Source organism: Siniperca chuatsi, linkage group LG2 (assembly GCF_020085105.1).
Source record: "Siniperca chuatsi isolate FFG_IHB_CAS linkage group LG2, ASM2008510v1, whole genome shotgun sequence".
Taxonomy (NCBI): Eukaryota; Metazoa; Chordata; class Actinopteri; order Centrarchiformes; family Sinipercidae; genus Siniperca; species Siniperca chuatsi.
In genome coordinates, this window is record NC_058043.1 from 21,418,300 (window position 1) to 21,436,891 (window position 18,592).

Consider the following 18,592-nt stretch of genomic DNA (forward strand, 5'->3'; position numbering starts at 1 on the left):
CCAAACTCTAAATACGAATGAAACATCCCATATATAAAACATAGGCAGTATCAGATGTTTATTATTTGGACATGTAAGTATTTCATTATTGACTGATAAACACTAACAACATTTTCTTCCCAAATGCTTTGAATGTGAACTGTCAGACAAAAAATTCTAGTAATAAGAAGTAAGTAATTTCCAATATAAAAAGGATGTATTAACAGCCGGGCAGGGATAGCTCTGAGTTACTTGTGCTTCTTCTTCTTGAGACTTTCCTGAGGTTTTTGGCTGGACTCCCCACTGGTCTCTGGTATAACTGGCTGCCAGGACAGAGGATTCTGTCTGAACATAGGCCATGGAGGCAGGGTCAGCTAAAGTCAAGGACAGAAACAGAAGAAATTATACAATGTTGGCTGTTGTTCATGGCTCCCAAATAAGAAGCCTTTACATGGTATGCAACCACAAGACAGCCAACAATGTGCAAGAATATTGTCTAACTGTCCTAATCGATGGCATTGCTTTGTGTTAACAGACAGGTGTATATTGGCTTCAGTTAATTATTTTGGGTGCACAACGTATCTATATATTGTTCCTTCTCCACAAATAAAGCAGACAGTGCAAAGCCCAAAACAACTTACCACACAGGACACAGCAAAACCAGCCAACACTATGTACACTGTCCACCCAAACTGTTCAATGATCAGACCATACACGAATCCAATCACCTGGAAAGACAATACAAATGATATCAGTGAACCTGACCTACAGGTAAAAACGTACTGGCATTCTAATGAGGTGTTGTGAATTGCAAGTTTGCATTTGTCATGGTTAGTTACCGCTGAGATGAGTATTATTCCCTGGAAAATCTGTTCAGCCAGCTTCTGGCCTTTATAATCCTATAACACAGGGGGAACATCATTTAGGCAACATTAATAACACAAAATCAATACAGATTGAGGTAAGGAGGGTAGTGGGTCCATCTGTGTAAAATAGTTGGTGAAACTTGGGTGTTGCCTGATATCTTTGTTTAACGTTACATTAATCTTAAGAGCAGGTTAAATAACGCTACAGTAACGAAAAAACGAATTTACTGGCGATACTAATGTTACAGCAAGCTAACGGTACTCAACAACTGGTGACTTAGGTTAATTTACATACATATTAATTTGACATGTGGCTCTTTTAAAAGCTACAATTTATCAGAAAACTTGGTTGGTTACGGCTCTGAAGAATATCATAACGTTAGCTATCGTTAGCAGCTGTTACCAATGTAACGTTAATTTAACGACTGCACTAGCTAGCTAGTAATTAACGTTAGCTTGATAAAAAGGCATAAATGAACGGCTAGCATGCAGCTCCAATTATCTCTTACCATGTGTGTGGGAATGGACTTGAAAATAGACAGCATCTTTCCACTTAAAATGAACAAGCATAAACGGAGAGCGTTCGGTTCATATGGATGCAAACAGCAGTTTGACTTCCGGTTCCAAAACGATACGTCGTGTTGTGAAGGACCCTTCATCTTCTTCTTCTTCTTTTTTAATGGCGTTTGGCAACCAGCTTAATGGAGCATTACCGCCACCTTCTGTTCTGGAGTGTGGATCAGTCAGTAGACCATTATCTACAATTTCCCAGGGATTTAGGGGGGAAGGAAAGAATGAAGGACCCTTCCGGCTACTCCTGAGTGTTATAACTTGTGTTAACTAGGCAGGTCCACAGATCTATAAATAATGGGGATTGGGCAAAGTGCTACATGTTGTTGACAAATTTGGTTTGTGTTAGTGGAAAGCTTCGCCTGCCTTAGTGACTGCACATCAATATGTCTAGATACTTTTAGCTATTGTATTTTAAGCATACAGTTTTTATCTTGTACCTCCAGTCATTAAATCATATATACATATTAAAAATAACTATAATTATTTTTTACATACTGGAAACCGCAAGCTAATGTAATTTTACAATCAGGCAAACGCATGGGCATCTATTACTACGTGCAATTGTGATGGCGGATAAACTTGTTGATGTTGAGTTGGCAGTTTGGCTCTAGCGTAAATTATTTCTGCTGTCCTATGGTTTCTTTTAAGAGCTGTCACCTGCGCTGTATATATTTTAAATTTAAGCATATGTTAAAAGCAGCTAGTTTGCTGACGGTCCTGTTTTGTGCTTATGCGGTCGCCACGCAGTGGTGCAGCAGCAATTCGGATTCACCTCATTAGCTAGGCAGCTAATACATTTTCATCAGGCGTGCTGGTGGACGGATGAGGCCGTTGTCATGACACTGAGGAGAGGTGAGTCAGTTTGGATGAAGCGGTTGCTTATTTGCACCTCTGAAACATGTCTGTAATTATGTCTAGATAGTACAGTGTGAATGGGAAACAGTAGTTGAATAGAAACTGGTTGCCATTTACATCTAACATTACTTATTACAAATTTGCGGCTTTCACAGTTCCCACACTGACGCTGTCGCCATGTGCACCACAGCTATTACTAATATCAGCTCTTCATTGTGTCTTTCAGTAAACGTGGTCATCCTTGTGCTGCTGGTTGTGGCCTTCCTGATCATAGTTCAACGAAATCTCCTCAACCTCAGTGACTTTTTACACAAGGAAAACCCAGGTATGTTTATCTTTGTGCTGGGGGAAGTATACTGTGTGCCCGCTGCACGTGGTGTACACTTTCCCTCAGAATATCTAGTCTATTGTTGTTGTGAACATCTCATCAGACAAATTCAGTGCATTAAAATGAAACCATGGAAGCAATTTGTGAAACCCCCAAATATGTCTTTGTCCAGATGCAGGGATGATTCTTCCCTTTGAATCGGAGTTGTCTCCAGACCTCAGACTAGAGGCGGTAAGGAAAGGAGAGGAGATCCCTGTCCTCATCACTGCTGCTGAGGAAAGACTTGGTGCTGTGGTTGCTGCCATGAACAGTGTCTACCAGAACAGTAAAGCCAATGTCGTCTTCACCATAGTGACCATGAATGACACGGTGGATCACCTAAAGTAAGACAATGAAACAAGTCTCACTTGCTACATCATGCATACCATTATATTGCCTTGGGCATATTGATGCAGGTCTCTATGTCTGTACCAAAGCTAAGAGGATTTTTTGTTTTTTTTTTACCAACAGAGTGTGGCTTAGTAAGACAAACCTAAAAAATGTCAAATATAAAATAGTTATTTTCAAACCTGACCTCCTCAATGGGAAGATATCTAAAGATCCTCAGATGCTGGAGGCTGCAAAACCGGTGAGGCAACTGAATGTTTTCTAACTGTATTAGCATAAGTATTCATGCTAAGTATTCATGTTTGTCTCTTGCAAACTTTGTTTTAATGGCCTGTTTTTCAGTTGACTTTTGCCAGGTTTTATCTACCTGTATACATACCAGAGGCAGAGAAAGCTATCTATTTGGATGATGATATCATTGTACAAGGTAAGACACCACCATAAAGGAAGATAATTAACTTGGCTATAAACTTAATGAAGACCATTTTACAGCTACTTGTCATCCAGAAAATTTGTTTTCCATGCACCATTTCACTCTAAGAGAAAAGGTTCTCTGGAGGGGAATTAATGAGTGGATTTTGCCTGTTCTGTTGGATCTCAGGGGACATTCAGGAGCTTTATGAAACCAACCTCAAACCAGGGCACGCGGCAGCCTTTTCAGATGACTGTGATTCAGCGTCTGCTAAGGGCATTGTTCGAGGGGCTGGAAATCAGGTGGGCATCTCTGGCATGAGCTGACTATTTTCAGTTAATGTAAAAAAAAAACAAAAATTGTAAGAGCATCATAATGTGGAATGTTTCTTCAGGAATATAGTGACATTTGATTACATCATGGATCTTTTTCAATAGAGGAACTATATAGGTTTCCTGGACTTCAAGAAACAGGCTATAAAGAAGCTGGGGATGAGGGCCAACACATGCTCTTTCAACCCCGGGGTCATCATCGCAAACCTGACTGAGTGGAGGAACCAGAACATCACCCGGCAGCTCGAGCACTGGATGGAACTTAACACGCAGTACGTTACTCACACTGGTGAAAAGATGGGTGAATATGAGGCAGTCTTTCCTGCTAATTACACACAAACTGAAGGCAAAAATCTGTATTTTTACATTAATTGAACAAAATTGTAATCTAATGGACTCTTTCTGTTCGTATTAAGCTGAATTTGTTGGTTTCCCCAGGGAGGATCTGTACAGTAAAACACTGGCAGAGAGTATCACCACCCCCCCACTCCTCATTGTTTTCTACAAACGTCACTCCACCCTCGACCCCATGTGGCACGTCAGGCACCTTGGTAAGTTCTGGTTAGTTACTGATAGGAAACTAGAATACATAAAGAGTTTTAGATCAAACTGATTTTACATGTGGACAACCCTGAACAATTTGTTGTTTGTGTGATACTTTCACATATACATCTCCGCAATACTGGGTGTATGAGTATTTACCCAAGACTGCATGAGTATTTTGAAAAGCTGTTACAGAGTTTTTAAAGGAATGGTTCAACATTTCCCCCTGCTCCCAGTCATTATGCTAAGCTAAGCTAACTGTCTCCTGGCTGTAGCTTCATATTTAACGGACAGATATGAGAATAGTATCGATCTTCTCGTGTAACTCTTGGCAAAAAAGCGAATAAGCTTGCTTCCCAAAATGTTGAACTGTTCCTTTAACAGGCATTATGAGGTCATTTTTCTGTTGTAAAAGCATCTTGTTGGTTTAATTGTACTAGAAATTGCAACAGACTTAGCTCTGTTTTCTGTGAAGGATGTAAGTATTTGTGATAATTTTTTGGTGTCATATTTCTTCAGTTACAATACCAGCATGTTTGCTTGGTTAATGTTTTTGACACCAAATACAATGGACAGTGTGTCATACATTTAAATGATGATATGATGGCAAAACCTTGTTTTTCCAGGCACCACAGGTGCTGGAAACCGCTACTCCCCACAGTTTGTGAAAGCTGCCAAACTCCTCCACTGGAATGGACACTATAAGCCCTGGGGGAGAACATCCTCCTTTTCTGGCGTGTGGGACAAGTGGTTCATTCCAGACCCCACAGGAAAATTTCATCCTGTGCGAAGACACACAGGGGACAACTAGACGGAAAAATTTGGTTTCAGGAACTTTCGACCAGCCAAGCCAGCTCTGTCCCAGCAGGACCACGCCTTGCGATATCTCAGGAACTAAGTAAGGCCTTTGCCATTGCCAGCCCTGTACTTGAGTTCTGTCATCCTCTGCACATGTAGACCTGTGTACTCTCACATTCCCTTGAACACAGAATTGGCCTTTTTTTTTTATACCGAATACATCTTTATTATTGCTTGGAGTGCACAAATATTTCACATTTCTTTAATTCTGAAACTCTGTGCCCTTGAGATTGCTTTGATACGCACTTCTCAAAATGCTTCACTAAAAAGGCACAGACTGTTTTCCTCCCTATAATAAGAGCAGTGTTTCATTCTGAACATGATTAGAGACTTATTACATCTTAATAGACATGGATGCATAAATTATAGTGAAAGTACTGATGGCTTAAGTAGGTACATTTACATGCAGCTTAAAACTGACTCATTTACTTTATTTGCAAACTAAAGGAGTTTTTACATTTACCTCAGCTATAATGGTGTAGCACAGTCAACCCCACACTTTTATAACTGGTTCAAACACGTTCCCCTCCGAGTTATCAGTTCAATCGGAATTGTAATCATATTAGCCGTTCAGATGCCTCATGTTGTTACCTCAATTCAATACTTCCTGTGGAAAAGTAATGAATTTTTTTTTTGCACATAGGTTTATTGGTCAGATCCTTGTTTTTACATCTTTCAACAGTGGTCTGTGTTTAGGGCAGCATTTCCATCACAATCAGACAGACAATGCTGTTAATTCCATTATTCTGAATGGCATTCTCACTAATGAATTGTTTATCCAGCGCCACTACAGTTGATGGTGTGCAACCTTTTTATCCCGCCTATCAATTAACTATGCCATAAATGAACACTCATTCAGTATTGCTCTGCCTCTCGTGCTCAACTGTTACAGTGGGGTTTTTAATGACGTTAAATGCAGACCACTAAGCAAACTGCACCTCTGCAGAAATTGAAGAACATGTTTGCACAAAATTTTTATGCTTTATTCTTGGCAGGATATATATTTTTAAACACATCAAAAAGCATTCACCTTGCTGCTGTAAATGTCATCTTTTGTATAGTACATGAAATAAAATATGCATTTTTATCATTAAAATATTGTGATTTTTTTCCAATTATCCGTAATGATTTTTTTTTTTCCAAGATTTGACATTTCCAGGATTGTGTCGTTTTCTGTAATACTTCCTTAAAGGGGAAAAATACAGTAAGACAGCCAGCAGAGACTTAAAAAAAATAACAGATTCAGGTTTTGTAGAGGGTTTATTACATTTATAGTAAGTCGTCTATATACAGTATTCTGCATGTACACATTACAAATGACCTCTGGACATTTAAAAACTGGCAATCTTTCACCGACAACATCTGGGAGAAGTCAGTGGATATATACACATAACCACTTAATAGAGAGTCAATTTCCGGGGCAGGGATTAGTCCTTGACAAATAATTCAATGGAGTTATCAACTGAAAAATGTAGTCTAGGATAAAGGTTAGTCCTTTACTGGAAACTGTCTTCCAGATTCAATGTTTGAAGATAGGGCACAAACACTAATGACGACTACGGCAACTTTGCACGTCATGATGAGATGGTCAAAGGCACCCTGACGGTGATTCTTCACGTCAGCATGTTCATGTATGCTGACAAATCCAGGTCTGCGTGTCCACGTGAGCACAGGCACGAGTTCAGAAACAGTGTGAAGGCAAAGCTCATTTAAAATCTGTGTTGAAGTCATAGGCGTCATCTGTTGTAGCTGTAGAGAGGCTGATGTCAATGGGGACAACTTGGAACTGCACACTTTTGAGTGGCGCCTTGTGTGGTGCCTCTGGTTCTTCTGTTTTATTTGCCTCTGCAGCATTTTGTTCAGGCTGCAAGAAGAGCACATGTTTCAACTATTTAAAGTTCAACAATCAAGATACAGAGTGATTATGATGAAATGTATGGATCAGAGTTGGATTAGAAGTCTTCATAAACAAATCAAGACTTGACTTTTTGTCCTCATTTCCAGGAAACCAGACTGCTAGCCTTATTTGAAGCAGCTGTATTGTTTGGCAGTTTTATAAAAAAAAAAAAAAAAACACAAACAAAAAGCAATTACATCAATAGTTACCTCATTATTCTGCTCTGCTTCTCTCTCTGCGGCGGCAGCACCAGGTTTTTCTGCAGAGATGTCGCTGACACTGAGCAGGCCTGCAGTTGGGCCTTTAGACGTGAAGCCTATACTGCTGGCCTGGTTTGGGAATTTCACACCTAAAAAACAAGCAAGAAGTTGTTTTCAGCAACACAGACAGAAGTGACTACATTCTTTCAGTAGCTACAGTACTTTGACAAATTAGAGTCTAAAAGCCCACTAGTGGCCCCAAGAGGCCATGTTGCTCTTTACACCCTATGTGAAGAAAGTCAGTTGATACAGCTGACTGACCTTCAGTGCTACTGTATTTTGGAGCCCTGCACTCTCCCTAACACTTGAAAAAAGTGGACTGCAAACTTTTAGAGCTTGTTGAGAACTTTTATTGAAGACTCACTCACAAGGCTGATTTTCAGACCTCAAATGAAGCACACAATCAATATATTGACTCACTTGTGCCAAACAGAAAACATTGAATTAACCAAGATGTAGTGTTGACAGGTAGACCTTCACCAACATTCACTGATAAATGGAATATCTATCTGCTTAAACAATCACATTAAAAGACACCAGTACCTTTCAGAGTTTCCTCGTTGCCCGTTTTCAGCTGGTTTAGATCCCAGCCTTTCTTCATCTCAGCGACCACAGCATCGGACATGTAAGCAGGGAGGCTGTGGTTCCCCTCTGCCCTACAGAAGTAGCTCAGCTTGGCTCTGAGGAGACACCAAACCAGAGACACAGATTTCTGTGAGCTCAAGTAAGACATCGCGCTCCCTACTCTATGAATTGACATATTTGCAGTTTTTCTGGCAGTGTTGGGATCAGAGTTGGATTAGAAGTCTTCATAATGAAATCCAGAATTGCGTTTTGTCCTCATTTCCACACTGATGGCACTACTGATGCTGCCCACCCTTCCTAGTGCTTTAGGAAAATACTCACCCTGTCCAATCAGCAAGGAAAGCTGTGGCTGCCTGCTCTGTGTTAGGGACTCCACCCTTCTGCAGATATCCACGCTTTTTGGCGAACAAGGTTAAAAACTCCAGAGAGTTTCTGAAGTCGGGGACATTATACTGAAGCATGATCTGAAATAATGAGAACAGATGACATGAAATGATTAAAATCACTTTAATTTACAAGAGAACACCCAAATCCATCTAACCGGTTCACATTACCCGACTCATCTCTCCTGTGATGGGAACTCCTCCTCCTACCTGGGTCTTGTCACACAGTTTGAGAAGAGTCCTGACAGCCTCCAGCACACTCTCCAGGCCCTCCTCCATCTGCAGGCTCCTCAGAGCCATAGAGGCTGGCGGGTTGGACGGCGATGCCACGACTCCTGGGCTGTCTATGAGCTTCACATTCTTCAAGATGTGCACCTCCTGCATGGATCTGAGGGGGTAGTAACAGGTGACATTTGACTATGGGAATAAGCTACCAATAAGGGGGCCTAAGAAATGTGTCGACATGTTAATTAACACTTCGTACAACTTAATCCGACAGTAATGTGCATAATGCTTCCAATTTGTAATGGGCAATTCTAGTGTTTTATGCTTATTTTTCACTCACTTTGTGATGCCTCTCTTGATGCCAGCATTGCACGCAAGGATCCCCTTCATACTGTTGATGAGACTGCTCTTCCCCACATTAGGAAAACCTGAGGGTAAAAAGGAGATTGCACCAAACATGAAAATTCAGACTATGTACTATGAACAAATTCAAGAAATGAACACGACCAGAATAAATACAGTATATTTATAATCACAGAGCTGCATAAGACAGTAAAGGATTTTAAGTCCTCATAGAACTCAATACTACATGTAAATCTACAGCCGACATAATACAATGTCCAAGGAAGTCACTATGTAGGGAAAAGGTTGTGCTTACCAACTACGCCCACTCTGAGTGAAACTTCATTCTGTGTGTTAGCAGCGAAACTTGTAAGGAGCTCAGTGAGACAACTGTTTCCAAAGCAGGCTGCTCCTCTGGATTTGTCCAGGACGTCATTAGAGGCCACTATCCTGCTCTTCCTGGATCGCTGATGAAGAAAGAACCAGGCATGTCAAATTAAGTACCATCCACAAATAAAAACTGGGTTTTTTGGATTGCATTTCAAGTAGCTGAAGCTCCTTCCCACTGTCTGAATAATATAGCATGTACATCTTGGAAAAAAACAAACAAAACCGTTTTTGTTTTGTTCACAAACACACACATCAGCTCTGCTTGTGACAGAGCCACTTAGTGTGGTTTGTTTGTTACTCTTGGAGGTTATAACCAGTTGTAGCAGCAACAACAAGCTGCTCAACCTTCTCAGTCCTCCATATTACAATGATATATAAAACACAAAATTAGCAGAAATTTGTTCTTAGTAATAAACCAATCCAAACTGAGTGGTAAACTTCATCTCCTGCCAGTTGGACACAGCACCTTTAACCTTCTTCTATTATTAGTTAACCCCTCACACATTTGCATTGCAATTAATTCAAATTCTGACATTGGAAATTCCAATTATTTTGGAAAAAGCTGGATGGGGTGTTTTGTCAAAACACAGTTTAGAAGCCTTTAGCTCATAAATGCATCCAAAATTTGACATGATTCTAAAATAGAAAGAAAAAAGGGGACACCAACCAAAAAAAAAGAAAGAAAAAGATTTGTTTTTGATCACTGACGTGTACAATGCACCTCCTACCACTGTTTTGTCCTGGATCTGTTTTGATGCTTTGAACGCCACAACTGGAAACTCCAGTTGTAAACACTGTATCCACCTCTCCACATTTTCCTTTGGTACAAGATCTACAACACAGAAAAAATCAAGCACAACAACACTTAAGAGTCCCATTTTTCATTCAAATTCACAACAGACCACAAACCTGCCCATCAGTGTGTGTACTTAATTAGAAATTAAAAATTGTAGCTCTCATTTCTATTCACCTATTTTGTTTAAAACCAAAAGCAGTTTCTTGTTGCCTTCCCTCTGCAGCACCGCCTCCTCCAGCTGTGGACACCTGCAGCCCAGCGGGTCACGAGCATCAAGGACTTCTATCACTACATCAGATGCATCAATTACCTGAAACAGTACATAGGGAGATCAGATGAGTTTCTAAAAAGCACGAAAGACATTTCTTTCTACAGTAAAACACCGACTGGGATTGGGTAGTTTTACCTTGTTTAATTCAGAGCAAAGGTACTGTTTTGAGTTCTTGTCTGGGGCAATCGATTTCTCTGAATGCTTTCCAACCTCATCCTACAGAAACAAGACCCCCCCAAAAAATAACGTAAGTCAACAGCAGAGTGACAAAATTCTGAATTAAATGGATGATTTTAGAGTTTGCCTTTTACCTGCCGAGCCTTCTTGGCCTTGGGTTCGGTTTCTTTACTTGCAGCCTCCTTCTCCTTTTTCCTCTTCTGGGCTCTCTCCTCTTTTTTGGCTTGTTTCTTTTTCTCTTTTACTTCTTCGATCTGTGAGACAAAAAATGTTCAATAAGTATAACAGCAAACATTCTAAAATAATTTTAGTCTAAAGCCACTTTTGGGAGACAGGAACCAGATTAGATCAGTGTATCAATCTGCAGTTATCCAACGTAGGCGTTGTGATAAACTGCATTAGAAATGACTGCTGACCTGTAGCCTCCTCTGCTCTGCCTCCCTGAGGACCTCCTCTTTGAAGGGAGCACTGTTGGGCACACCGGGATCCTTCTTCACCCGTTTGCTCACCCCTTTCTTCTTTGCCTCTTTTTTTAGCTTTCTGTTGTGCTCCCGGACCTGAATGCAGAACACCAGAATTTTAACTCGATTTCTTGTGGACATTAAAATTAGTCAAACAAGCTAGAAATTAGAGTAGCGTTAGCAAATTCAGCTCGCTCACACAGGCCTCATCGTCCAAAAAGCTGTAAACTTTAATCTTTGAAGTGGCGTTGGTGGGTGCTGAAGTCAGACACTTACCTTTTTCTGGATTTTATAACGTTTGGAACATGAGACCCGCTTACTAGCTTTCTTTAACTCTGAAGACAAAAGATAAAAATAAAACAGTTTGACGTTGGTTGAATAGTTAGCGATAAACGAAGCTAATGCTGACTGACCAAAGGTGGCTGTTAGCCATTAATACAGTTTGCTTATTGGCTAGGTGGATTACCCGGACAATAACGCCCTAAAGAGTTGTTTTTTATAAGCTCACGTATTAATGGAACATCGCTTTCAGTGTTCACTTACTTGGTCGTTTCATCGTGGAGCTGCGGACCTACCAATGTGACTGCACTGCGCTCACACGTGGAGGAGTGCGCAACTTTGATGTTTTGTCACTTCCGCTTTTGTCTGCGCAAGTTTCGCCACCTGCCGAGCTGGAGTAACATTACTGTCATGACTTTGTGCTCATCCTGCGAGACTTCAATACATTAGTGCCGTGATGACGCTGTTATTTGATGTGTTTTAAACATTAAAAAAAAGAATTCATTTTCTTAATTAACTTAACATTGAATCAAGTGAAAGGAAGCCAGTCCTCCAGGTTATTCCATCCTTTTCACTAAAGAATGAATTACAAGAAATAATATATAGCTTTAGCAAGTGCAAGTCTACATTATTTTGCATTTTCATATTTTTATCAACAGATTTTTATTTCACTACTCACTATATTTAAGTATCTGCCGTGCTTATATTTATATATAGATATTTATATCATGATATTCACATATTGATATTTGTTTATTAATAATCAACTGTTTTTAAATTTGACATTTGGTATTTGGTACTTTTGTTATTTTTTTATTTTGACAATGACAATAGAGATCTCTGAACTCTGTAATACTGCAATGTTGGTGCCCATGAGTCTGTGATACAGTATACACTAAACCACATTATATTTGGGACTTCTGTTATTACTCAGATGGCACATTTTCACACAAAGATGCAGAATTCTTTGTTTGGGATTTGAAGGTGCTTGCACTGGGGCGTCCCTATGTGTTCACTTTCTCTATGTTTGCTTTAAAAGTGAGAACCACCTGTTAAGATTATTATAAGGCCCATACCTAAATTGCTTAACTTTTCTTTCAACTATTGAGCAAAGATGCCAAACAGTGTCTCGTTTACTTTTTATGTCTCAATCCCTTGTCTGATGCATACTGAATTCTCTAACTGATAAGATTAGATTAGATTCAACTTTATTGTCATTACACAAGTACAAGTACAAGGCAACAAAATGCAGTTTAGGTCTAACCAGAAGTGCAGTAAGCAAGTGCAGGATATAAAGGGTGTACATAAATGCATATTTTACAAGTGGTACTATGGACATTATATACAGATGGCAGGAGTGCAAATGATGCAGTATATGTATAAATAAATAGTCCGGTAGTGCAAATGAACATGTGGTACATGTAAACAGTTTCGACAAGGTAAATTACAGAATAGCCTAATAGAAGTAAATGATACTAAAACTGCATGTTATACTTACTATACAGATGTGTGGTGACTGGTGCAGGAATCGACTTCTAGACTTGACAATGGTACTGATGCTGATGATAAAGATAATGATGAGTTTTATGTATGTATGGCTTCATTTAAATGTGTAAGATTTTTACCTCAATGAGAAAACTGATTAAGGAGGCTGTCAGGAAACAAGCAGGAAACAGTTAGCCTTTGCATTTTTATGTGCTGAGCATCACTGAGTGATTTCTTGTTCATAGATTTAACCATGAAACCACAGGTTAATTCCATTGATGTTAAACTACCATTTCTCATAAGAAGGACATTTGGTTAGAATGAAACATATTGCCACTTTTGTTTGCAATATATTTCAATTTGCTAAATGTCGCACGTATGTAGGGCATGTTGTTCTGTCACGGTGACAGTAGCAGGTGTTACACCATATTCTGTGACCCGTCAGATTCTGAGACCTGATTAGTGTTAACTCATTTAAACCTGAACTAACCCAAACCAGTCATTTCTGCAACGCCGGAATATAACCTAACCGCAAAGGGATTTTGTCAAGACTGAAACCCTTACTCATGTGTCGGAATCTGCGGGGTCGCAGAACATCTTGGGGGAAAGAATGAAAATGAGGAGAAGACGAAGAAGAAACAACTACGGGTCACGTGATTGGCTCGAGCATCTTTTTTTGGTCCATTTTGGATGATAGCAAGAGCTCCGTGCAACCCAAGAAAATGACCAAGTTGCAGTTTTTAAACGTCTTTTTGACTGAGCGTCTCATGCTTGCGGCGCAGGAGATCTACAAATCTGTAGAGGACACTATTTTAGAGTACCAGGAGGAGATAGCTATCAGGGAGCGGGAGAACGACCATCTGAGACGCAGGCTGCGAGACGCTGGAATTGAAATATGGCCAGGTTAGCTGTGCTGAAAGCTAACGGTGCAGTTGCGTCCCTTTATGTCCGAGCAGCCGAATTTGTGGGGTGGCATTAGGCAGTGAAACGGAAATGGCTGCGTACAGGACCAATGTAACAACACAATAAATTGCCTCAGAATAATGTTACCCCACTTCCAAGCAAGTTAACTTTAGCCTTTAGCGAGCTAGTTGACGTTAGCTTCTGTTGTTGTGGAGCGGCTAGCGCGTTAGCAACCTTTGTTCATTAGCCAACCTGCTAGGTTAACAGACTAGCCTACAGTCGGGTTAGCATTTAGCTAACGTTATGTATGGATACTTCTGTGCATTTTGACGTAGTCATTGTACTAATTCATGATTTATTTGACAGGGACCGATAGAAGTGAACACTGACAAAAGGAATACACAATATTCACCTGTTGTGTCACAGTGTTTGTGTTAGTTTACTCCACTATTTAAACTCCCTATCCACATAGACCCATGGCTGAAACCGCTGCCGAAGTGTTGCCAAAGGTGTTATTATTTATGAGTGTAAATAAGTCACGCACTGTTAATTTCAATTGGTTTGTAGAAATTTGTTTTACGTACACTCGACAATTTTAACTTGACATCAGCCTTTTCTTCTGTTAGCAGTGTCAAATGTTCAGGTTACATCTACTTTGAATTAATGTTATACAACACTTTAAATTCCAAGGGGGTGAATTCTTTATTTAGGCATCACATACAGTATTGACTTATATGTACGTACTCAGGGTTTCCCGGACTGTTTTATAGTGGAGTAAAATACATGAAATTAGAGTGTCTATTGTTTCGGCCATTATTTTGTAACTAAACTGATAGTGAAACAAGATGTGTCAGAATTTGGGTGAATTGCCACCTCTGCTAAACAGTTTCCTGGGGATGAACTGTACGTTGACCAGCTCAGTTAGAATTTAGACATGTTGTGAATCACCACAGTTTAGACATTTCTATTAAAAAACTTTTTCTGTTAGTTTCAGTCAACAAGGTAGTGAGTTCAGCTCTTTGCATTTTTGATGGAAAAGATGTCTAATAAAGGGGTGTTTTACAGAAGAACACTGCAGTTAAATGGTAACTGCAGTGTAAAACATGTGCACTGGTGGCTCTGCCATAGCTTTACAGTCTTTTCCCCTTGTGTTCAACTACAACTAAGTTGATGACCAAGTCCATTTTGATATTTAAATACAACCTTCACAAGCAAACTATGAAACTCTGTGAACTGCAAGTGCCGTATGGCGTATGTAGTTCAACTAACGTTGCACTGTGCCATGGACACGCTTGTGTCTGCAGCAATGTAGTTAATATTTTCATCTGAGCCTCTTCCTCCTGTTGTGTTCTCAGATCGCCCGTCCATGGCGCTGTTGGACGAGGAGGATGGTGAGCATCCACGGCGTGAGTGGAGTCCCAGCATGGGGCACGAAGAGCGTATCCCTATTCAGATTAAGGATAAAAGAGATCTCCGGCCCAACCAAGGAGATGATCAGCTTCGTGGGCACGGATCTTGCAGCACACCAGAGAACATGTTCACTCCCCCGCGTGTTGGAAACGAATATCCCCAGGACGGTCCCCACACATCCAACCTCCCTCAGAGTCAAGGTGTGGAGAACAGGGAGAGGGATCCTGGATCTCGAGGCTCCTCAAGGCATGTGAAAGTAGAGAGTGGAGGAGGCCACAGAGGCTCTACTTCCTCCAACAGCGGCGCCCAGCCCCTCGCGCCAGTCAACCCAAACTGCTCAAATGAGAATAACATTGACATTATTGGGGTTGAGAATGGAGGACAGATGGTTGGTGCTAAGGGAACTGGAACTGGAACTAACAGAGGACAGGCCTCACACATGCGCAACCAAGGAGCCAATGCCGTGGACTGCCCCCATCAAAAATCACCCCTACAAGGCCACATATCATCCTTTTGCTGCAAGGTTTGTGGTGAGGCGTTTAGTCACATTGGCCACCTGCATGTGCATGTACAAGTGCACACGCGAGAAAAACCTTACCGCTGTGGAGTATGCGGGAAATGCTGCAGCTCCTCCGGCAGACTCCAGGAGCACCAGCGTAGCCACACTGGAGAAAAACCCTTCCGTTGCCAGATTTGTGGAAAGGGCTTCACACAGATGGCTCACCTGAAGGTACACATGAGGATCCATACTGGGGAGAAGCCATACAGTTGCCCTGTGTGTGGCAAATGCTTCAGCCGTTCTGACAAAATCAAAAGGCATCTCCAGACCCATAGCCGCGAGGGAACATATTTCTCAGGGCAATGATGCAAGTTTTTAAACAACCCTGTTTGTGAATCATATTGATGTGGGAAACTTTACTACAAAAAGCTAAAATTGCTGCCATTAGGACAAGGCTTTTTTCTACTTTCCAAGAACTAGGGATTCTGCAACTCTTTGTGAAAGTTTCTTATCTAACCTAATACTTCTCCACGCCTAGTCCCTCGATAGAATTTGTATTAGCCAGTTTAGTATGTCATTTACTTAATTTTGTACTTGTCACTGAGTATTAAATCTCTAAGACACAATTTGAGTTATTAGCTAGCCTTTATGAATTATCTAGCCTTTCCTTAGTCATATAATTAGCATGATGAAGTCTTCCACATATGCCTTGAAACTGAGATGCATTAAGAAATGCAACAATGTTCAGCACGGTCATGGTATTATCAACCATTCACTTCATATTCATAAGTTAACACTTAAGTTTAAAATCTGCAGACTTAACAACTATTTTAGGACCAAAAATGAAGAGTCAGTGTAAGCATGAAATTATCTCATCTTAATTTCTCAGTTAACTAGAGAATTGATGGTCTGACAAATGAAGCCAGTGTGTCTTCTGGCTTAGTCTAACACTGCCAGTAGTTTTTTTGTTTTTCATGTAGCAATTAGACAAATGACAAAGTTTAGGCAAACAAAAAGCTACTGAAATGCCCTCTTAAGTCTGACCTGGCACTTATTTCCATTTTAGTCTTTATTTTAACTTCCTTTTTCTTCTGAGTGCTGTTACGTTGTTGCAAAGCTAAATACTGCCATCTCACATTGTCAGTGCTTCATGTTGTCCATTGAAATATGGACACATTTATTGTGAGACTGCTCCACTATTTTGTGAAATAATGTGATATTCTGTAAAATACCACTAGTCTCGAATCTACCATGCATTTAGGAATTTTGTGGTGTTTGTTTTTTTTTTTTTTTTTTTTAATGACATGCACTATGGCGTCTGTCTAAGACGATGCAGAAATTCGTTCTATAATAGGGCCATACAGTATTAGCTGAACCTATCTGCGTTTTTTCTGGGGACTCAATCTGCAAAGATTTATGTGCGTTTCCAACACAATTGTCATTCACATGTGAGGTGTTTTTGGAGTGGCCTCAGTTGTGGTTGATTTTCAGAAGTGGTGGTTTGTTTATCATGGAATCAGGTACTTCCTCTGCCCATCTTGGACTGACCCCCCTGATCAGTAGACCCTACAGTTACCTTTCTCCTCTCAGGACTAATGCTGCATTCATAACATGAGGGCATACCAGAAATACTAATGTCTGACTTGAAACAGCTATTATAAAAGTCAGAAACTCAGGGTTTCCCATGGAATTTGACCCTGCTTGTTGTAGGAATAAACATGACAATAACAATTTTAAAAACATAAAATAACAATTTGCATCTGAATGTCCTGCAAAGAGATGAACTAAATAAAAATTGATACCTTCATAGTGTGTCAAAGCTCAGTTGTTTCTCTGGGATGAACACCAGCGATCCCTCCATCTGTGATGAATGCAGCATGAGACAACTACAGGACGTCCTCACAGCTGACCAGCAGCCCTTCACTCACAGTCTTCTCTGGGACACCTTTGCTGCCCCTGCACACACACTACTGTACAGTGTTGTATCATTGCATATTAAATGTTATTTTTTAATAAAGTAGTAATTGAGTATCTATTGTAATTGTCTTGTATGTAAGCAAAGCTAATTTTACGAATCTAACATGAAATGGTACTGATGATCAGTGCTATCTACATGCTCTACTGTTATAGGTAGTAAAGATGCTAACCTCCAGTCGCTTCTGGGGGACAGGTCTCTGTATACAGACTTTACAAAAGTTATGTAAAAATGTTGCTAATAAAACCAGTTAAGTGGACAATAAAAAATTAGCCTTTTTCAGAATGAACTTAAAACTGCTAAAAATCAGATAACTGTAACGGTTAATAACATTAACGATGCCTCTGTATTCAAGTGTCCCAGTAAGCCATGACTGTGGCAGTGAGGCAGCGTGCATCAGGGCGCTGGAATTTGAACTCCTAAATTCAATGTAGGCAATATAATTGAGGTGTTATTAATAACACCTCTGTTTGACAAGTCAAACTATCCCAAGAAAGGTTAATTGAGCAATAAGGTTTATCAACAGGAATATCAACAAAATGTTTAATATTTATCACCTGATAAATATTTTAGGGAAATAGACCTTTTTCATGGAAGACATCTTGACATGTCACAGTGGGTAAAGCATGGGTGTAAAAAATAAAATGAATGGTGCATGCTGGCTCACAGATACACTGTCATGGCTTACTGGGACACTTGAAGACAGAGGCATTGTTGATGTTATTAGTAACAACTGTGTTTTTCCTACAATGACAAGTCCAAATGTCCACTGTGAAAACGGCCTATTGGAGAACAGAAATATTTTTCTCAACTGCAGTAATGCAATTTTAACTCCAAACTTAAATCCTACTGCTGTGCATAAAAAAAGATCAAATTAATATTCAATCCTCAAAGAATTTTGACAATGTGTAAAAAAAAATATTGGTTCATTGTTTTATTTTGTAGTAACAGATATGCAACACCTGGTGGGGTACTTTCCATTTCAATGTTTTTCATGAGCATGCTTGACAATATTTTTTAAATTGCCACCTGCCAGGGCAGATTTTTTAAATTTGATCTGAGTGATTGGTTAAATGCAATCAGTGGCTCCCCAGCTACATTTACATTAATACGTTTATTAA

At 40.0% G+C, this 18,592-nt stretch overlaps 4 protein-coding genes and 3 non-coding genes across 11 annotated transcripts; 2 read left to right on the plus strand and 5 right to left on the minus strand.

The window, feature by feature from the left end:
• Positions 1 to 34: 34 nt before the first annotated feature.
• Positions 35 to 1,509, minus strand: spcs1 (signal peptidase complex subunit 1). The gene is made up of 4 exons (XM_044179848.1): positions 1,355 to 1,509; positions 819 to 878; positions 621 to 707; positions 35 to 353 (listed from the first exon to the last, which is right to left on the minus strand). Exons 1-4 carry the CDS (start codon positions 1,502 to 1,504, stop codon positions 228 to 230), a joined length of 423 nt encoding a protein of 140 aa, XP_044035783.1. The 5' UTR covers positions 1,505 to 1,509; the 3' UTR covers positions 35 to 227.
• A 188-nt stretch (positions 1,510 to 1,697) lies between these two features.
• On the plus strand, positions 1,698 to 6,229 carry glt8d1 (glycosyltransferase 8 domain containing 1). Its single transcript, XM_044179816.1, has 9 exons — positions 1,698 to 2,270; positions 2,500 to 2,598; positions 2,774 to 2,984; positions 3,112 to 3,229; positions 3,331 to 3,415; positions 3,590 to 3,702; positions 3,838 to 4,004; positions 4,171 to 4,283; positions 4,902 to 6,229. Exons 1-9 carry the CDS (start codon positions 2,255 to 2,257, stop codon positions 5,084 to 5,086), a joined length of 1,107 nt encoding a protein of 368 aa, XP_044035751.1. The 5' UTR covers positions 1,698 to 2,254; the 3' UTR covers positions 5,087 to 6,229.
• Positions 6,230 to 6,374: 145 nt separating this feature from the next.
• Positions 6,375 to 11,564, minus strand: gnl3 (guanine nucleotide binding protein-like 3 (nucleolar)). Of its 4 annotated transcripts, none has more exons than XM_044179803.1 (14): positions 11,464 to 11,564; positions 11,197 to 11,255; positions 10,876 to 11,016; positions 10,594 to 10,713; positions 10,418 to 10,498; positions 10,186 to 10,321; positions 9,944 to 10,047; positions 9,142 to 9,292; positions 8,824 to 8,911; positions 8,469 to 8,646; positions 8,197 to 8,339; positions 7,834 to 7,970; positions 7,240 to 7,379; positions 6,375 to 6,997 (listed from the first exon to the last, which is right to left on the minus strand). In XM_044179803.1, the coding sequence occupies exons 1-14, from the start codon at positions 11,474 to 11,476 to the stop codon at positions 6,839 to 6,841; spliced, it is 1,650 nt and encodes a 549-aa protein (XP_044035738.1). In that variant the 5' UTR covers positions 11,477 to 11,564; the 3' UTR covers positions 6,375 to 6,838. The 4 variants fall into 4 exon arrangements, with proteins under 4 accessions (XP_044035738.1, XP_044035728.1, XP_044035719.1 ...); XM_044179793.1 differs by having other exon boundaries at positions 6,375 to 7,021; XM_044179784.1 differs by having other exon boundaries at positions 8,430 to 8,646.
• LOC122870318 lies at positions 7,062 to 7,136 on the minus strand. The gene has a single exon (XR_006376528.1). It is a non-coding gene; the product is annotated as a small nucleolar RNA SNORD19 (small nucleolar RNA).
• On the minus strand, positions 8,066 to 8,139 carry LOC122870315. Its single transcript, XR_006376527.1, has one exon. It is a non-coding gene; the product is annotated as a small nucleolar RNA SNORD19 (small nucleolar RNA).
• Positions 9,446 to 9,575, minus strand: LOC122870330. The gene has a single exon (XR_006376539.1). It is a non-coding gene; the product is annotated as a small nucleolar RNA SNORA47 (small nucleolar RNA).
• Positions 11,565 to 13,166: 1,602 nt separating the features above from the next.
• Positions 13,167 to 17,525, plus strand: LOC122868139 (zinc finger protein 239-like). Of its 2 annotated transcripts, none has more exons than XM_044179838.1 (2): positions 13,167 to 13,610; positions 14,943 to 17,525. In XM_044179838.1, exons 1-2 carry the CDS (start codon positions 13,580 to 13,582, stop codon positions 15,860 to 15,862), a joined length of 951 nt encoding a protein of 316 aa, XP_044035773.1. In that variant the 5' UTR covers positions 13,167 to 13,579; the 3' UTR covers positions 15,863 to 17,525. The 2 variants fall into 2 exon arrangements, with proteins under 2 accessions (XP_044035773.1, XP_044035762.1); XM_044179827.1 differs by having other exon boundaries at positions 13,179 to 13,587.
• Positions 17,526 to 18,592: the final 1,067 nt, after the last annotated feature.

Excerpts from the sequence above, each read along its gene's own strand:
- spcs1 (XM_044179848.1), bottom strand. The coding sequence starts at position 1,504 with ATGAAGGGTCCTTCACAACACGACGTATCGTTTTGGAACCGGAAGTCA. Across the intron at positions 879-1,354 it reads AGTCCATTCCCACACACATG|GATTATAAAGGCCAGAAGCT; the intron begins GTAAGAGATAAT and ends CCTGTGTTATAG. Across the intron at positions 354-620 it reads GTTTTGCTGTGTCCTGTGTG|CTGACCCTGCCTCCATGGCC; the intron begins GTAAGTTGTTTT and ends CCTTGACTTTAG.
- glt8d1 (XM_044179816.1), top strand. Across the intron at positions 3,230-3,330 it reads TGCTGGAGGCTGCAAAACCG|TTGACTTTTGCCAGGTTTTA; the intron begins GTGAGGCAACTG and ends CCTGTTTTTCAG. Across the intron at positions 3,416-3,589 it reads TGATGATATCATTGTACAAG|GGGACATTCAGGAGCTTTAT; the intron begins GTAAGACACCAC and ends GTTGGATCTCAG.
- gnl3 (XM_044179775.1), bottom strand. Across the intron at positions 8,340-8,429 it reads TCACAGGAGAGATGAGTCGG|ATCATGCTTCAGTATAATGT; the intron begins GTAATGTGAACC and ends TCATTATTTCAG. Across the intron at positions 7,022-7,239 it reads AAGCAGAGCAGAATAATGAG|TTGAAACATGTGCTCTTCTT; the intron begins GTAACTATTGAT and ends AACTTTAAATAG.
- LOC122868139 (XM_044179827.1), top strand. The coding sequence starts at position 13,407 with ATGACCAAGTTGCAGTTTTTAAACGTCTTTTTGACTGAGCGTCTCATG. Across the intron at positions 13,588-14,942 it reads TGGAATTGAAATATGGCCAG|ATCGCCCGTCCATGGCGCTG; the intron begins GTTAGCTGTGCT and ends TTGTGTTCTCAG.